Source organism: Nothobranchius furzeri, chromosome 8 (genome assembly GCF_043380555.1).
Source record: "Nothobranchius furzeri strain GRZ-AD chromosome 8, NfurGRZ-RIMD1, whole genome shotgun sequence".
Lineage (NCBI taxonomy): Eukaryota > Metazoa > Chordata > Actinopteri > Cyprinodontiformes > Nothobranchiidae > Nothobranchius > Nothobranchius furzeri.
In genome coordinates, this window is record NC_091748.1 from 59,386,102 (window position 1) to 59,404,260 (window position 18,159).

An 18,159-nucleotide genomic window follows, 5' to 3' on the forward strand; every position below is an offset into this window, starting at 1 on the left:
TTGTAGCATGTCAGACCATAACTGGCTATTTTTATTTAGCTGTGACTCTTTATTCAAGCGATACTAAAGAAACGGAACAATCTAAATTTAGAAAACAGCATAAAAACGTGCTGTAAATTAATACATGATAAAACAAAAAGGTTTTGAAAATCTTAGATGAGCCCCAGAAGACCCACAAAGAGACAGCAGCTGTATGAAGGGCATGAAATCCCTAAATTAATGCAATATTAAATCCAAGGAGGTAAGCATAAACATACACTAAATTTATCAAGCTGAATGAGTGTAAACCAGGGCTGTCCAAATCTGTCATAACAAAACCATCAAGTCAAAATTCCTCTTGGTCCACACAGATGTCATTATTAAAAAATAAATCGAAACATATTTTATTTGTTTTATTTGTATTCCCAAAAAACGACTCAAATGAGTAAAACTCGGAATATAAAAATGTTTTCTACTTCAGCAGTTGGGAGGGCTCACAGAATCACATTTTAGACGTGCCTGTGCTAAAACTTGCCACACACCCATTTCTTTTAGTTTAATTATCTGGATCGCTTCAGCAGGAATAAAGGTGTTTTTTTTTTCATACTCATAGCTCCGCAACCTTGTAATGGGTCCTTGAACGTCTCACGGCTTTGAGCAGGTGCCATTAGAACCTCTAGACCTCATCCCGTGCAAGAAGATGTGTTTTTTATGTTAATGTGAGTAGTTTACCTTGGTTAAACTAGTTAAATGTTGGTGGTCGGTTGGCTGGTGCGTAAACGCGCTGGCCCCTGTGGTCTCAGCTGAGTGTGGGTGGTTCACGCCCTGTGCGTCACCGCGCTGAAACCTCTTTTACTCCTTCAGTCTCGTCTTGCTTCTGTCACTTCCCCCGATCGTAGCTGCCAGCAGAACCGCTCCAATGGGTTTCTTCTCAACACGGAAGATTTCACAACTTTTAGTCTAAGGTACACAGGAAAAAGTCCGTCCTCGCAGGTAAACTCGCTTGCTTATTTACTCATATAATTAAATCATCTTATGTTTGTTAGAATAAAGCTCTCTCTGTCTTAATTAGTTTATTTTTCTGAACAAATGTCTTTGTTTCACCGCAATATTCTTTTATCCAGTTGCGTAATGAATGAAACCATTGAGTAAACCTTTATCTCGGCACAGATCTGCGCTCAAGTCAGTGTTTGTTCAACAAGATGTGTTCAGATCCAAATTTTCTTCCTTTGAAACACTGCTCAGGTTAAATGCTATAGTGAAACCTCAGAGGTCAAACAAAGCAGTTACCCCTGTGAGTCTGATTCAGTGTGAATATTCTCAGTGGAATTTCTTGCAGTCATTTAAAGAAACCCAGAACAATGCACCGGTCTGTTAAAATTATCAGCTCTTCAGTTTATGTTGCATTTTTCATTGCTCGAGTTCCTCAAATAGAGTTCAAACCCTTTGCAAAACATTTAAACAGCACGTATGATTAATAGAGAATGAACACAAAGTAATGATACTGTATTCTAATTATGACTGTTTCTGTTTTAGCTTTGCTGCATAAACATGGCTAATTATGTGATCAGTGATTTATACAGGAAAGGCTTTAAGAGAAGGTTAACTGAGAAACTTTTTTTTACTTATTTTTGAATACTGCAGTCACTCTGAATTTAACATGCAGGCAGAACAAGAAAATAATAGTCGACTCGTCACACACAGGTGAAATTACATCTCTGCATTAGTTGCATCCCCATGGGGAGTGGTGAGCTGCAGACATCCATGCTCAGGAACTTTTTAGGTGTTTAGCCTTCTACGCCTCTTTCCTACATTTGGTTCTGATAGAAAATAGATGTAAAAATGCTTGGTTCAGAAAAGCATGACAGCTCTATGTCACATTGTCTCTTTAAGTGCAACTCTGGAAACTTTTTTATCTGATACCACCATCTAGTGGCTGACAAACATAACGCACCAAGCTGTGGTTTTCTCTTACGTATTTACAGCTGAAATCAACGCCTCTCATTCATGAATGCGCTCCTTCAACCAACAAACAAAGCTAAAACACATCGTTTTAAAATTATTATGCTCGTGTAATTTTGACTTGCGAAGAAAGGTTGCCAATTCTGCATCAGCCGAGAGACATCATCAAACGCTCGTGCGTGCTTTGTGATTTAAATTTGCACCTAAGCGATAGTCTAACGCTATTGGTTAGTGCTGACTGTCACTCAGTTCATATTGCATGGAGCTCTACGGGAAAAGGGGCAGGATTAGCAAAAAAAAAAAAAAAATAAAAAATCAAATTGCCAACATTATATAAGACAATCACTTTTATGCATTTGTGAAAAATCATGCATAATTCCTGAAAGGGGTAAACTCCACATTTCATCTTTTATGGATTCACCCATCGTGGCACATGACGGGGGGTTTAGCATCCATGAAACCACAGAGAACACCTCAGTTAGTAGAAGCTAACCACTAACATTCACCACATCACAGCGCAGCCAAACTCTTTTAGACGTGTGTTATTTGTGGAGATAAAACATCAGCATTGCAAAATAAAGGGGTCAGTGGTAGAGTTGTGCTGCTGTTAGCCAATCACAGGAGAGATGTCTGAATATCAGGAAATAACGAGTAAGACTCCAAATCCTGCTGTTTTCTGCTCCTCACTCCTCCAGCTAACGTCTACTTCCTGAAACAGGAGTACCCACAGATATTGACTCACAAAGCAACAATTTAGAGACAATTGCAAATGTAATAAAAATATGAATAAAGTTGAATTTAAAACTGTGTTTTTACATGATCAATTGTTTCACATTCTAAGTTGGGGTGTTTTCATTTTACAGAGCTGCCGGTAAAATGGCACAGCAGTACTTAAGCTGCCATTATAATGAGTCCATGGGCTTCTTCTACAACAACAGTGGACAGAAAGATGAATGGGACAAAACGCAGCTCATCCTGGTCCAAGTTGTGGGTTCTCTCTTCTGCTTCTTCATCCTGGCAGCCAACTCTTTGGTCATAGCTGCTGTCATCACCAACAGGAAATTTCACTTTCCTTTCTACTACCTTCTGTCAAACCTCGCTGCCTCGGACTTCCTCGCAGGCATAGCTTACGTTTACCTCATGTTTAACACAGGTAATGTGTCGAGGACGCTTTCAGTCACACATTACTTTGTCCGCCAAGGACTGCTGGATGTCAGCCTCTCAGCCTCGCTCGCTAACCTACTTGTCATAGCTCTGGAGCGCTACATTTCTGTTCTTAACTGGAAAGTTCATAGCAACCTGACAAAAAGGAGGGTAACCCTGCTGATCTTTGCAGTTTGGACCATCTCCATAATAATGGGCGCTGTGCCCAGCCTGGGCTGGAACTGTATCTGCAGCCTCGATACCTGCTCCCAGCTTGCTCCCCTCTTCAGCAGGAGCTACTTGGTCTTCTGGTCGATTTCCAACTTGGTTGTTTTCATCGTTATGGTGGTCGTCTACACGAGAATCTTCCTCTACGTAAAGAGGAAGACAGCAACGCTCTCAAAGCACACTAACAGCTCAGTCAACCGCAAGAAGACTCCCATCAAGCTCATCAAGACAGTCATGGTAGTGATTGGTAAGAGCTGCTCTTTAAATTTCATCTGTGCATCATAACTGATGATGAGTCCATTAATCAGCCTGCTGATTGGATGTTGTGGGGTGATGAGTATCTCTGGATTGTAAACTTTTTTTCCCTTCCTGTGAGAGAAATTTACTGACTGTTGTTGTCACAAATGTGCATCAAGCCACTTCTGGCCAAATGGAGACTTAGTATTAGTATTTTCATCAGAAACCTGTCCTATACATGTCTGCTGGAGGATCTACAGGTGGCAAGGGCCAATTTTATTTCATTATGGGGAGCCTAAGTCTCCTCCCCTTCCTGGTCAACTTGTGGGTCCCCTAAATGAGAAAAAATAAAAATAAACAAAAGAATCCAAGTGAATGGAGCTATAAAAAACTTTTTCTGGTCTACTTGCCTTACGCCCTAAATCACACATATGTTGTACTCCAATTTAGCTGCTATTAATTTAGCTGCTAGTAGCTGCTACTAACCACATGGCCAGGTTTCTAGTGGTTTTCTCCACTTTTAATGCTCATTCTTTCTTCCTGGAAGAAGGATGCAAAGCTCAATAAGCTCACAGCCATTTTTCTTCTTCTCCTTGTCTCATTTGATGAGGAAAATTTGGTGAGACGAGCAGTTCAAGTCCTCAAAAGTAACTTCTGGTACCTGTCAAAAAATGCGCATTCTTGGCATCAAAACAAAATTAAAACTTCGTGAACATTTTATGTGAAATCCATGGCTCATATCAAACAGGATCAGAAAATAACATTTATTGCTTCATTCATTTTTTTAAACAGTAGAGGACCCATGGACCGGAGGTGGATGGGTGTGACGCCATTGCTGTTTTATTTTATACAGTTACATAAAAAATAAAATCAACTTTGATGTAGTTGTTATGTTTCCATTAGCCAATAAATATTTCAGTTTTAAAAACTTGATTTAATTACTTTTATTTCTAGCTTTAAAAGGTGAATAATAGTTTGTATTTGCAAAACATAAAAAATGTTTATAAAGAAACTATCTTTTGCTAAATTTCAATACAGGTTAAACACCTAAAACAAAGTTTTTTGTCAAAATAATATCTTAATTGTCAGTGAAAATCTTTGGGTTGTGTAGGTACCTTGGCAGTCTTGGAAATACGTTCTCTTTTTGGACTTTTCTACAGTTCTAGGTTCCAGTTCTAAGGCTAGTGCTCCAACAGGTTCTTAAGGTTGAGAAAAATTTGGCCTTTATGCAACCAGGGAGCAGATTCAGTGCCATGTGATTATTATTTAACCTAAATTGTCTCATTGTGTTCTGAATTTCTTTAGAGGATCAGAGTACAAGGAGAATTGATCTTCTGTCGCAAAGTGAAACAAAGTAGAACATTTTTAAAGATGGCACTCGAGATTTTTATTGATTATTGCCCTCTCTGAGCATGCCCTCATCTCCTCACTTTTGCTTTGACCCAGTAAACATTTATGAAGATTTCAATGCCAGAGTCACATCTTTCAGTGGTTGAAACAGAAACGACTCGTACTAAACAAGCTCTTGTTTAGCACCAGCGCCTGCTAAGTGCTCATCTCAACTGTCTTTATGTCAACTCCTGTCTGGGTTTTATTTGTTTGGGATTTGCAACAGGAAACTTGACATTAACAATTATTTTCCCATTTTGGAGAACTGAAAAAAATCTTATTCTGGTTGTGTTTATGTTTGATTCTGATTTTAGAAATCTCTCTCTGGTATGTTTTTGTAGGACTTTGGAGATTGAATGGGTTAATCTCCGTGTTTTTCAGTTGTTTTCATTGCAATCTCTATCCACCTGAATACTAAAATGCATGAGATAGCTGTTGTGTCTCCCCCATCAAAAGAAGCAGTCTATAATTTTGGTCTGTCCGATCATCCGTCCACATGTCTCCAGACTGCACTGTATATGGAGCATAGGAGCTGTTTGCCTGTGTACACCCTTGTTTCTGTGTAATCATCTCATGCTGCAAGCACATAGTCCTGCATGGTAAACCATTCACCGCATCAGCTCACAGAGAAACCCCGCGCCTCTCCACCCTGAGGAGAAAAAACTATATTTTAGGATTCTGTGAATTGTTCTCAGATGCATTTCTCTATAGGTTGTGCATGGTTTTGGTCTCTAGTTTCTTCTACCCTCAGCTGAACGCGTGGTTGGCACATGTACATATTTCATTTATGAGTGTCTGTTCTCTAAGATTGCTTTAAGCACTTAACGTGTATCAGAGTAGCAAATGCTGATATGTGATCTTGGCTCCAGACATAAGACATGAATAAATCTACCAGGTGTTAGTCCCTCACTGCAACTGGCCAAACCTGTTCTGAAATGCATGTAAACTCCCACAAGCTTTGTCCGTATAGGGCAGAGTGAAGAAATGCTGAATTGGATGTAGATCTGAAACCTGAGCTGAAACAAAACTTGAAAAGAAATGAACAGAAACTTGATTATTTTGCTCTAGAGCTTATTTTTCAGTTACTTGAAAATATGTTAGTGGAAGGACTCATCTTGTGTTTTTGCTATATCTTTGTACGTCTTTGTCAAATTTTAACATGTTAGAAGCCAAACATTAGAATTAACTTTAAGCCTTTGCGGTGGGGCTTGCTTGTGAATTAGTCATCTTAAGTGATTCTGTTAACCAGTAAATAACAAAAACAAGTTTAAAACATGTGCCAGGAAACATCTTTGCTTTGTCAGAGGATTAGAAAAATTATTGGACACTTTTAAACAAGGAAATGCATCTAAATCTGTTGTTGGAACTCCATTTCATGGGGTCACAATGAGCGAGCTGTTCCATTGTGAATGGGCTCATTTTACAGAACTGAAGGCACAGATGCTGGAAATGCAGGCAAGTTTCTGCTTGCAGCCTCATTCTGCGAATCCCTCATGCTCTTGTGCCCAAACATGTTTGAAGATAACAGATAGTTTGCATTTGCAGTAGTGACTTTGTTTACTATTCAGCAAACACAGAAAGAGAGAAACAAATAAGAAAGACAAGTGATGAGCTATGAACTCGGAAGTTAAACATCTCACTCCAGGACTCTTTGTTTTATCGTTTTAGAGAACATTTGCTTTGTGCAAATAAATAATGGCTGTTTTGTGGAGAAAGTTTTAAAGTAATGCAAGAGAAGCTTGAAATTTTTGATTATAGTGCAAATTTCATCTCATTTTATTTCATTAATTAAACTTAAAAAGGTAGAGATAGACTCATCATGTACAAATACAGATATTTCAAGCCTTTATTTTTTATTAATGTGATGATTATGTATTACAGCTTATGAAAACCCAAAATTTAAATTGTCAAACAATTAGAATATTGTGAAAAGGTTCAATATTCTAGACATGGCCGGAACAAGGATTTGTCCGGGGCCCTAAGCAGGCTTTCCTTTGTGGCCCCCCATACCAAAGTATCAACACCAGATAATTCATAATTCCTAGGTTTCACAATATTATTAGCTTACATCATACTGGTTTTATAATGTTAACCTTACATATGCTTTAAATAACAACAACAACAACAACAACAACAATAATAATAATAATTTGCGTGTTAAAATGCAGTGTTATTTAAATTTGGTATATTATTTAAAATATTTGAAATCATTGTCTGAAGAAAGGAAAAACACTAAATTTACTGTAAATAATTTAAGTCTTTTGTTCTTGAAATTTGGAAGTTTTATAAAATGCACAATCACTAAAAAATGAATTGAAATTACACTAATATTAAAAAATTAGAATAAAAAATACATCATTCACATTTAACATAATTGTGTTTATGTAATTTAAAGTTAATAGAAAGTTTTTTCACACAATATTGGTTCTCCTGGGGACCCCCTAGTGGTGTGGGGCCCCAAGCAGTCGCTTAACTTGGGTATGTCCTGGGCTGTCTCTGATTCTAGACTTAAAAGTGTCACACTGTGATCAGCTAATGAATCCAAAACAGCTGCAAAGACTTAGACTACAGGCTCAAGCCTACTGTACACTGGAAGCATCAGCAGCACGGAAAGGCAGCGAACATCACGGCTTCAAGTAGAATCCATTATAGTCAATGGGGTGATTTAAACCAGCCGCATTTGACCCATCCCAGTGGGGAGCGGTGAGCTGCAGAACAAATTTGAAATCACACCACTGCAATAGACTTTTTTAAAAGGTACCGGGGATTTTACACTGAAAAAGTGTGTGTTTTTCTGTCTAGCCCTATGTTAACTGCGGAAATTGTTGCGTCCCAGTAGCGACTCGTGGCAAAAATAGAATTTGATCCTGTCTTTAGCGACGCTGCAATTTTGAGGTGCACCCTAGAATTGGACCGGGTTCTATTTTTGCTGCGAGCTGCTTCTGGGACGCAACAATTTCCGAAGTTAACATACGGCTAGACAGGAAATAACACACTGTTTCTGTGTAAAATCCCCAATAACTTTCAAAATAATTCAATTGCAGCGATGCAATTTCACCGCTCCCCACGGGGATGGGCCCAATGCTGAAATGAATTTCATCAGTGTGTGATGACTAATGGGACTTTAACGTGATATCTAGATTACGTCAATACAAGCGACCTAATGGCTTATTTACTCCCAGCATTGTTCCAGAAGTCTAGCGGTGTGTTTTTCATGGCTTTAAGACTGGCAGTGGAGAGGAACAACATCACATATGACATCGAACAGCGATATCAAATGTGATTTTCTTTTGAGTTTAATGGTGAATTGCATGAACTCAAATGGTTTCGTGATCTCGTGAGTCGAGCAAGGAGCACAGCAGAGAAGCCGCTTTGCAGCTGAGACTCTCCCAATGTGCACTGGAGTGCAGCAATTGTCGCGAGTAAACCTTTCTGTGCTGCTGATACTTCCAGTGTGCAGTAGAGGTTAGCTTAATTACTGAAATAAATGGACTTTTGCACCATTTTCAAATTTTTCAAGTTTCACCTGTAGTATTTCATGCCTAGATTGTGACCGTTTGAGTTTTAGAACAAGTGAGTAAAACAATTTTATAAATTTAAAATCTGGACTTAGATAAACAAACTCAGTTGTGACGCAGTTTTTCCTATTTGAGTCTAATGAGTAAAAGTCAAGCCAATTCTTTCATTTAACATCCTTGAGAATGCGATTCATGCTTTCATCAGCACAAGACTTGACTTGACTGTTCTGTATTCTGGAATAAATAAATTGTCTGTGTCAAATATTCAGGCAGGTCAAAATGTTGCTACTTCTGACGAACAAAGGGAAATTTGAACATAGCACATCTGTTTTGGCCTTTTGCCACCGGCTTCCAGTTCAGCTTCAGATGGATTTTTTTTTGTTTTTAGTCAATAAACGGTCTGGCACCATACCATACCATACCATACCATACCATACCATACCATACCATACCAATTTATTTATAAAGCACCATTTCAAAATAGCATGGCAGCTAACCAAAGTGCTGTACATAAAAGAGCCAAATGCTTGAACAAATCAACAAAACACAATGAAAGCAGGTAAAATACTTAAAAGCATAGCATAAATAATCAAGGATAAAAATTCCTACTAAAAACAAACAGAATAAGAGAACAGTTAACAGCACTATAAAAAATAAAAATTATGCGACGAATGATAAAAACCATTTGAAATGGCACAAATAAAACCAAAAAAGCTACAAGACAGTGCGAGGTGTTAAAAGTGAGCTACAAAATCGTATAAACTAAATTATGAAAAATAAACCCACTGCTGGATTGCACAGATCCTATTTGACTGAGCAAATCCATCCCTACAAACCAGCAAGAGCCCTTAGGCCATCTGCTCAAATCTTATTAGAAGTGGCTAGTTATAAATGTAAATGCTGGGGTGACTGGCCTTTTGCAGTATGTGCCCCTAAACTACGGAACAGTCAGCATCAGAACTGCCTCAGATCTGAATGCTTTGAAATCACTTTTAAAAACATACTTCTGTTACTTTGTTATTGTCTTATCTGTCCTATCCAGTTTAATGTCCTTTTATGCTCTCTCGTGATGTTTCTATCTCTGTTTGGCACTTTGGTCAACAAGTTTTTTTTAAAGTGCTTCATAAAGAAACTTGGATTAGAATTTTACTCGGATAATCCACAAAAATCAATAATCAAAAAACTTCTACATTCAGTTTTGATGCTGGCAGCTGGTTTTTGAAGCCTGCAAAAGCGCTCTGATGAGTGAATTTTACACATTTCTTTTCACCCACATCTCATTCCGTCTCTCTGTTGTTTTTGCTTGTAGGGGCTTTTGTGATTTGCTGGACTCCCGGGCTGGTGGTCCTACTAATGGACGGTGTCGACTGTCGCAGCTGTGAGGTCATGAAAGCGAAACGCGTGCTGCTCCTGCTGGCCGTAGCCAACTCAGTCATGAACCCTTGTATCTACTCCTACAAGGATGAGGAAATGTGGAAGACTATCAAAAGCCTCTTGTGCTGCATCTGCACCAACAGACGTCTCAAGCGCTCATTGCAATCCACCACCAGGTCTCTGAACTCTGGTCCTGATACAGGCAACAGTCAGCCGTCCTCTGAGGAAACGAAAAACGACGAACAAGAACTTTGTAACAAATGAAATGGACGCGTTGGGATGAATCTGCTGAGCCTGTGCCCTGATTGGAGTTTGTGTGCATGAAGAAGATGCAAACTGGAGTTGACTTGAAAAAGAGGCTTGATTTCACACCCCCAGCCATCCTCTGCAGTTTGTGCTTTTACACAGACACTTTTCTTACTAAGATACTGCGAACCATTTGGTCCAGTTAGGAGCTGGAGTCATGTTTCAACCGAGATAAGAAAATGTCACGCACCACTAAATCCCTAATGGCTGTAAAGATGTTTTATCGGTATTATGTATCTTAACTCCATGTTTGTGTAATGGAAGATTCCACTTACTGTATTCTAATGGCTGACAAAAGAAGTGTAAACAAACCCTTTTTACTTCTGGTAGAGTTGAAAACATCTACTTTCTCCCTTGTATACCTTTTTGATATAATCCTGCTTATTTGATGCATGTGTCGTTTTGAGTACTACAGTGGAAGAAGTAAAAAGGCTGATTTCCTTTTATTTTATACATTTTTTTTCACTTTTTTTAGAAGCTGAACATGGTTTTTAGATAATTGCAAGAATAAAACACTTTAACTGCTGTACTGTAACACTACTTGAATACAGAGTGAGATGTTATTTGTAATAGATCAATTCGACCTTTCTGCCGTTATTGCTGCTGGCTGTTTAGATCAGTTCACTTTGTTAAATATGAAACATTTCTGCCTTCGACACACTTTTCTTGCAGCAACAACTGCTCCGCCTCTCTGGCTGCACCTAGCTCCTCACCTGAACATGTCAAAGGTGAAGACAGATGTTGCATCACACTGGATTTTTTTTTTTTTTTTTTTTGCTGGAGACTCCGCTCACATTCTGTGTAATTTGAGAGGATGTGGCACCCTCACCAAGCCCTGCTAACAGACTCTGTTACTAAATCATTGACACAGTTCATATGACTTTTCATCACATGTACAGTATTTATGCCTGCCCTGCTGTAAAGGACCTGATGTAATCGAGAATATTTTATTATTATTTTTGAGTGTAGCCTTTTGGCCTAGTGACTGGAAAGATTTAACCCTCACTAGTCTGTTTATAGACCTGAACTTTGCCGTACACGTTCACTCCTGTGCACTCTGAACTTTTCAAATCATAAACTTTTATGTAATATAGTCAGTTTTTTTACGTTTTTTGTGTGTAAATCAAACCTTGACAAATGTATATTTTTCTCTTTGAATTCAATAATGAAATGATATAAAGAAATTGAAAAAGGTTTTTGTTTCTTTAAAAATCATCACTGTTCCCTTTGACTCAACCACTATTTCATTAGAGAACACTAAACATCTAAACATACAATAAACAGTAAAAAAAAAATTCAGAAAGAAATGAAAACGCTTGAACCAAAAGTTAAACATTAATCAGTTATTAATAATATGATTACCTTACCCTAGTTGTGTCAAATGTATAAAAGAAAATGCTAAATGAGATAAAAGCTATCTTTGTGTAAATGTTAAAAAGATAACCATGACCTATTATCGCATTCAGTTTTACAGCTGGAATGTCTGTCTGCCAGTGAAGGAGCTGTCTATGGTTTCCACAGTGGAACACAGTAGATGGGAGGAGTTTTCCAAGATGGCACTAATTTTTCCCAGCATCCTCCTTTGGCCCAATCCCAATACTCACACTTCCACACTTGCACCCTTCAATTGCACGATCCCTACCAGGGGTGCGAGTGCATAGGGTGTCCCGATTCTCAAGTGCGGAAGTTGATCACGCCCCTTTTGCACCCTTGATCCACACTTCACCCAAGTCCGCATTGATGCACAAGTGCCTTTTCTGAAAATAAGTATATTCTAATTAAACTAATTGATTTTAGGACAATTAGTTGATGCTCTGAATGACAAAAAAGCAATGATTGTAATTTATTTCAAATAGTTGTCTGGTTGTTTGTTTGAAAGTTGTTAAAGGTTTTAAAAAATATCACAGTGAACAGCTTCCTGGCATGCGTTGCGGTCAATTACGTAATGCTCCCTGTCTCAATTCATCAATTATTTGCACACTTGTGTACCACGCACCCTAAGCCTTGCTGCGCACTTTCTCCAAGTGCACTTTGGTGAAGACTGCAGGGCGCAGTGCGAGTATTGGGATTGGGCCTTTCACACATCTCCTCAACTGAAGACAGGTGAAAGGAGGATGCTGGGAAAGATGAGCTCCATCTTGGAAAACCCCTTCCACCCACTACGTTCCACTGTGGAGGCCATGGACAGTGGAATCCACAGTGACTAATGGAACTTTCATTCTAACTTTCTGATTTATAACTTGGGGTTTTCATAAGCTGTTAGGCATAATCATCACAATTATAACAAATAAAGACTTGAAATATCTGGCTTTGCATGTAATGAGTTTATCTCATGTATTAGTTTCACATTTTGAGTTGAATTACTGACATAAATAAACTTTTGCACCATATTCAAAAATTTCAAGATCACGTGTATAGGTTTCTGGTTTGAAATTTGAAGAAAGATGTGATGTTAAAGCTGACATTTGGTTTGTCTGGCACAAGTTAGCCAGTACCAGTGGCTGTTACACCCCTTTGTTAAACATTATGTATAAATGAGACCCAACTTAAACAAGGAAGATTTTTATCTACCATAAAGCAAGTCAAACAAGAAACGTGTTCACTTTCCTTCAACGTTAAACACAATTGTGTCCCTTTAATTTAATTTTAAAATCTAATTTGTTTGGTCCATCATTTAGGCGGGACTGGATGTGAAATTTACAGTTATAAACCTTGTTTATCAATCAGATCTATGACTATCAATAATATCATCTTGTATTTAAATTGGATAGCTGTAACAATCGACTAATAAAATTACATCTCTCTATCAGGGCAGAGCGTATGCTTTTATAGTTAGTCTAGTCTTATTTAATGGACACTAACAAAACTAGTATTTTTGCAACATATTACCTGCTTAACACGATTTGCAAGTTACTGCAGCTGTGCTGATTTAGATTAATAATGATGCATACACACAAAATTCTACCTAAATTACCAAATGTATTTTTTTTTACAAAAACAAACCCTTCAGTTACATAATTAGTTCATCAGTCAGCAGCTCAGAATAAAATAGTCTGTTCAGCTCTGTTAGTGGATAAACTCTTGTTTCTCTATAACAGAAAATAGAGAAAAACATGAATCTAAAAGTCTCGTCAATGAATGCAAACACACAAAATGTTCTTTACTAACTAGATGCAATTTAAAAAATCCTGCAAAAGTATTTCTTTTCATATCTAAAGATGATGAATGTTGCTTGCGTGGAAACATTGGATGTATATTATGTGAATATATAGGGTAAACCATAAGCAGTAAAACTATTCATAGTTACTCTTCATGTGTGCCCTTTGAAGCTTCACGTCACCCTCTTATTTGCAAAAGCTGACACACTTGAAATGCAAGCTAACTCAGTCTTTGCAACCACAAACTCTGCAATTTTCTTTTGCTTCAAACTGCAGGTAACCTGCTTTTCAGCATTCCTCATCATGGTAAAATCATTTTGTGAGATAAGTCCACACAGTTCAGATGTATATACATTCATCACCTAAACCAACAAATGACACAACCCATTAAAACTTGAGTTGCTTCTTTTTATTTAAAAAGTAGTTGATTTTTTTAAATGTTTGGTATAACATACTTTCATTTAAGAGGGAGCTGAACGTCTTTTGAAAAATTTTCAGCTCTGTCACGAGACTGTCTGCCACGAAGTGGGTGGTTTATCCACACTGCCTTCAGCGTATTTTATCAGCTGGAAACCTGTAAATTTAACTTTTCTGTCCTTCATTCGTCTACTTGTGCACCCTACAGGACTGTGTGTGTTAACCATGCTGATAGATTTTAATTTGCCACTATTTACCTCTGTTTATTGGCAGCTAACAGATACATACAACTATTTTTGACCTCCAACCTGGAGCTGGGGGGCGGTGGTTTGGGCACTTGACGCCATGCTGCAATAGGTCCATGATGTTGGTTCCTCTCCACTCCCAAGATTAAAGCCAAGAGACCGCTGCACTTCTCGAAAGATGCAGGGATCAAACAAGCCATTATGTCACACATATAGACATAATCTACATACCGGTAGATTAAAAAAAATTGCATTTTTTCAATAGTCGTTTATTTTGAAAATTACCAGACATTTTATACTGAAACTGTGTGTAACTACCTGTCTAGCCATATGTTAATTGTGGAAATTGACATCTGCCAGAAGTGGCTTGTGGCAAAAATAGAACCCAATGCTATGCGGTGCAGCGTGCCGCTTCTGGGGCGAGCCTGAAAATTTCTGCATCACAGCCAGTTTTAATCACTCCCATAGCTTATAATGGATTCTATTTGAAGGAGAGACTTTTCACTGCCATTCCGCCCCGCTGATGCTTCTAGTGTGAAGTAGGAGTAAGACAAAAAGATGCCGTGGCTTCTTCGAGTTGCTGTTTACAGCTCTTGAGCTTTTTGCCTGACCATGTCAAATTACTGCAGCTTTAGCTGGTGCAGACTCGGCAACATTGTAAGCTTGCATATTTTAAACAAATATTACATCCGTCTTCAGCCTTTTTGAAAGGAGTAAAACTGACACATCCCAGCCAGCTAAGAAGGAAATCCATTTCAATGTAAACTTTCCTTCCAACATGACTGGGACATTGGACGATTATGTGGTTATTTCACTATAATTTTCTTATATATTGCTCCTTTAAGCCTAAGAATATGTTTTAAAAAGGTATGTTTTGAGGATCAAACAATATATTTTACATACATTTTACATTTTAGTGTTGTGTTTGAATTTCAACAACGGGAGGAGTGACAAAATGAATATGCACTTCTGCTGTATTTCATTATTTCATGGGAAAAAACATTTTTAGGAATATTTTTTTGAAGTCATGTGGTTTACATTAAATGCATGCTGCTCAGTAGTGAGCTCTGCATGCCCTCAGCAGAACCCAAAACCTGTCGTGACTGCTGCCTGCCACTCTGGTTTAGCTTTCCCAAAAGTTTGAACCATAAACTATATTGCGTGGCAGGTCTTTACTTCAGCTCTGCTGTAATTACGCATTCTTGAAAAGGCAGTTAATTTTCACAGATGTTCAGATTTGTTAGGCATTGGTTTTGTCTGAAAATCAGACCAAACACATGTGGACAAAGATAGAAAATGTTTACTAAGCAATTATGTGCAAAACTCTTTCTTCCCTTTGTTCTGCAAAGAAGAGTTCAAATAGATGTCTACCTCAAAGTCTAAATCCATCTCTCGGTTCAAATTAAGAGCTTTGTCGTTTTGGCAAATGCCATCAGACTGAGAAAATGCTACAAGCAAAAGTAGATCACAAACTGAAATGAAGATTTTTGTCACTACATATCTGTCTATATATGATTAAATGCTTCTTTTACATGACCAATACTGCCTTAAAAAGCCACAGGATGGTACAAACAAAAATGTAGAAATGATGCACTGATGATTAATTCAGATGCACCTGGGATGTCTGAGTGATGTTAAAGCTGCTATAGCAAATTTGGAGAAAATTAGCTTTAAACATTTTTTATGCCTCAAAGAGTGAGTAACACCTAAATTATTTTTTTTCTGATAACCTGTATAGAGGAGTGTCTAATAGTGCTGTACAAATGGGTAGTCATTATTCTATGTGTGTGTGTGTGTGTGTGTGTGTGTGCCACTCGCCTCTTTAAGAAAAACGTCCTCCTCCCCTTTTTTCTAATGAAGGAGGTGAACAGGAAATCCTTCCTTCAGTCAGTTTCTGTGTCTGCCCTTCTCCTGAGTGGTGAATCTGCTGTTTGTCTGTGCTCGTGTGCACGTGTGAGTGTGTGCACGCTTGTTAACATCTCTTTTTTATCCGACTAAGAAACTCAGAGAGTGCATGTGGGGAAGGCGGTGGTGGTGGTGGTGTGTGTGTGTGTTTGTGTGTGTGTGTGTGTGTGTGTGGGGGGGGGGGGGGGCTGCCAATCATAGCCTTCATTACGCACTTGCGTATTTAGCAGTAGAACATCACTAGTGTGAGAGGTTCTCCACTCAATAATACCAGAACAGAACAGCCGGCTGCTACCACTTTAAGTTTAGGACAAACTACCAGAGTCCCAAAAAGAAGTACATCATTTGAAGTCACGGACAGTAAAAGATGTTTGGACGTAAAAAATTGACAACTAGTGTTTAGTGCTCTCTTGTTTCCCCTGGCATTGTGGGTTTCAGGTCCTGCAGAAGCATTAATACTCACGGTGAGTATTCCGTGACTGTATCTACATTCAAAACCTAGCTTGTTCTGTAGATTTGCTAAAGCAGCTTTAAAACTACGCATGAAAATAGAGAAAGTAGTTACGGGAGTAGGTTCAGGAATGGTATATTTTTATTCACTAAATATATTTTGATGTATACAGTGAGCTGGAGAAGTTGCTAAGTTGTATCTCACTAATTATGGAATTCTGTTTTTGACGTTTAATCACTGTTACGTGTCGTGCCCCTTTTGGCCACAAGATGGCCTCAGTGGCCTTCTGCCTTGCTTGTCTCCCAATGCCAGCTGTTCCTAATCTCAGCTAATCAGGGAGCAGCTGTTAAAAGCTGCTTTCCTGCCCACTGTCATTGAGAAGGTTAAGGATAGTGCAGACTGGGAACAGTTTGGGCTATTCTCTTCTCCTCGGTTCGCTCTTTGATAATATTCGGGTTGCTCGTTAGTTTTGGTAGACAACTCGTTTGGATTTGGGATTTAGGATTAGACTGTTTGGCTTCTTGACCTCGGACCGTATTTTGACTTGGAATTTAGGATCTCCCCAGCTAATAATATTCTCGGTTGTTTTCTCCCCATCCCCTTCTGGGTTGGCGCTTTTCGTTTCTCCTTTTGAATATCTCCGCTTGTTTTGTATATAGTATTGCCTTTTTAGTTCCCTGTAAATGTCCCGTTCATTTTGTAATAAAAGTCTTGTTTTTTAAGTGACACAGCACTTTGTTTATTATTTCCCCACACACTAATTTTATTACTCCCCTCCTCATCTCTCCTGGAGAGCCGGGGACGTAATAATCACACATTAACTTCAAAATGGAAAAAAAATATTGTCTATCAGTTTTGAAAATCACAGGCGTCATCCACAGATAAGAGATGTCCTGGAGAGTATGCTTGTGTTTTACGTTGGAAAGTGACATCTGTTTAGTGGCGTGCTTGTGTGACGCAACAGGTTCTACAGAAAAGAACCTTCAACACACAAGTTCTATGGGAGAAACACGATGATGGTTTTAGATTCAATATAGAAGACCATAAATATTGAGGAGACCATATTTATAAAAGAAACAGATGAAAGAGAAATTATTGATGTTGCTAACAAATTTTAAAGTAAGAAATCCCCACAAGATGAAAATAGCTAAAGTTATACCTATATTTAAATCTGACAGTAAACAGCTACTTTCAAATTATAGGCCGGTCTCATTACTACCACAATTTTCCAAAATTTTAGAAAAATTATTCCTTATAAGGCGGGAAAACTTTATTACAAAATATGGATGTCGGAGAAAAAGGACAGCAACACATTCACTCATCGACTTTACAGAAAAGATAGTAACAGCAATAGAAAAAAAGAATATTCGATAGGAGTTTTTCTTGACTTAAAAAAAGCGTTTGATACAGTGGATCATAACTTGTTACTGAAGAAACTAAATAGTTATGGAATTAGAGGCGTTGCAAATCTATGGATAAAGAGTTATGTGGAAAATAGGGAACAGTATGTGCAAATGCAGGAAGTTAAATCCCACACACAGAATCAAGTGTGGAGTTCCCCAGGGGTCAGTGTTGGGGGCCCTTTTTGTTTATCTTGCATATAAATAATTTAAGGGAGGCATGCACGGAGCTTAAACCCATTTTGTTTGCAGACAATGCTACCTTAGTTTGTTGTAGGGAGAATTTGAATCAGATTCTGGACACTGTACATAAGGAGTTCTCAATATTGAAGACCTGGTTTGATGATAATAAACTCACATTAAATTTGCCAAAAACAAAGTTTATTATTTTTGAAAATAAACACAATGATCTAAATGCTAAACTCAGGATAAATAATATTGAAATTG

General features: G+C 38.2%; 1 protein-coding gene across 1 annotated transcript; it reads left to right on the plus strand.

The window, feature by feature from the left end:
• The first annotated feature begins 620 nt into the window (after positions 1-620).
• lpar3 (lysophosphatidic acid receptor 3) lies at positions 621-11,328 on the plus strand. Its single transcript, XM_015970597.3, has 3 exons — positions 621-972; positions 2,805-3,559; positions 9,766-11,328. Exons 2-3 carry the CDS (start codon positions 2,818-2,820, stop codon positions 10,092-10,094), a joined length of 1,071 nt encoding a protein of 356 aa, XP_015826083.1. The 5' UTR covers positions 621-972; positions 2,805-2,817; the 3' UTR covers positions 10,095-11,328.
• Positions 11,329-18,159: the final 6,831 nt, after the last annotated feature.

Excerpts from the sequence above, each read along its gene's own strand:
- lpar3 (XM_015970597.3), top strand. The coding sequence starts at position 2,818 with ATGGCACAGCAGTACTTAAGCTGCCATTATAATGAGTCCATGGGCTTC. Across the intron at positions 3,560-9,765 it reads GACAGTCATGGTAGTGATTG|GGGCTTTTGTGATTTGCTGG; the intron begins GTAAGAGCTGCT and ends TTTTGCTTGTAG.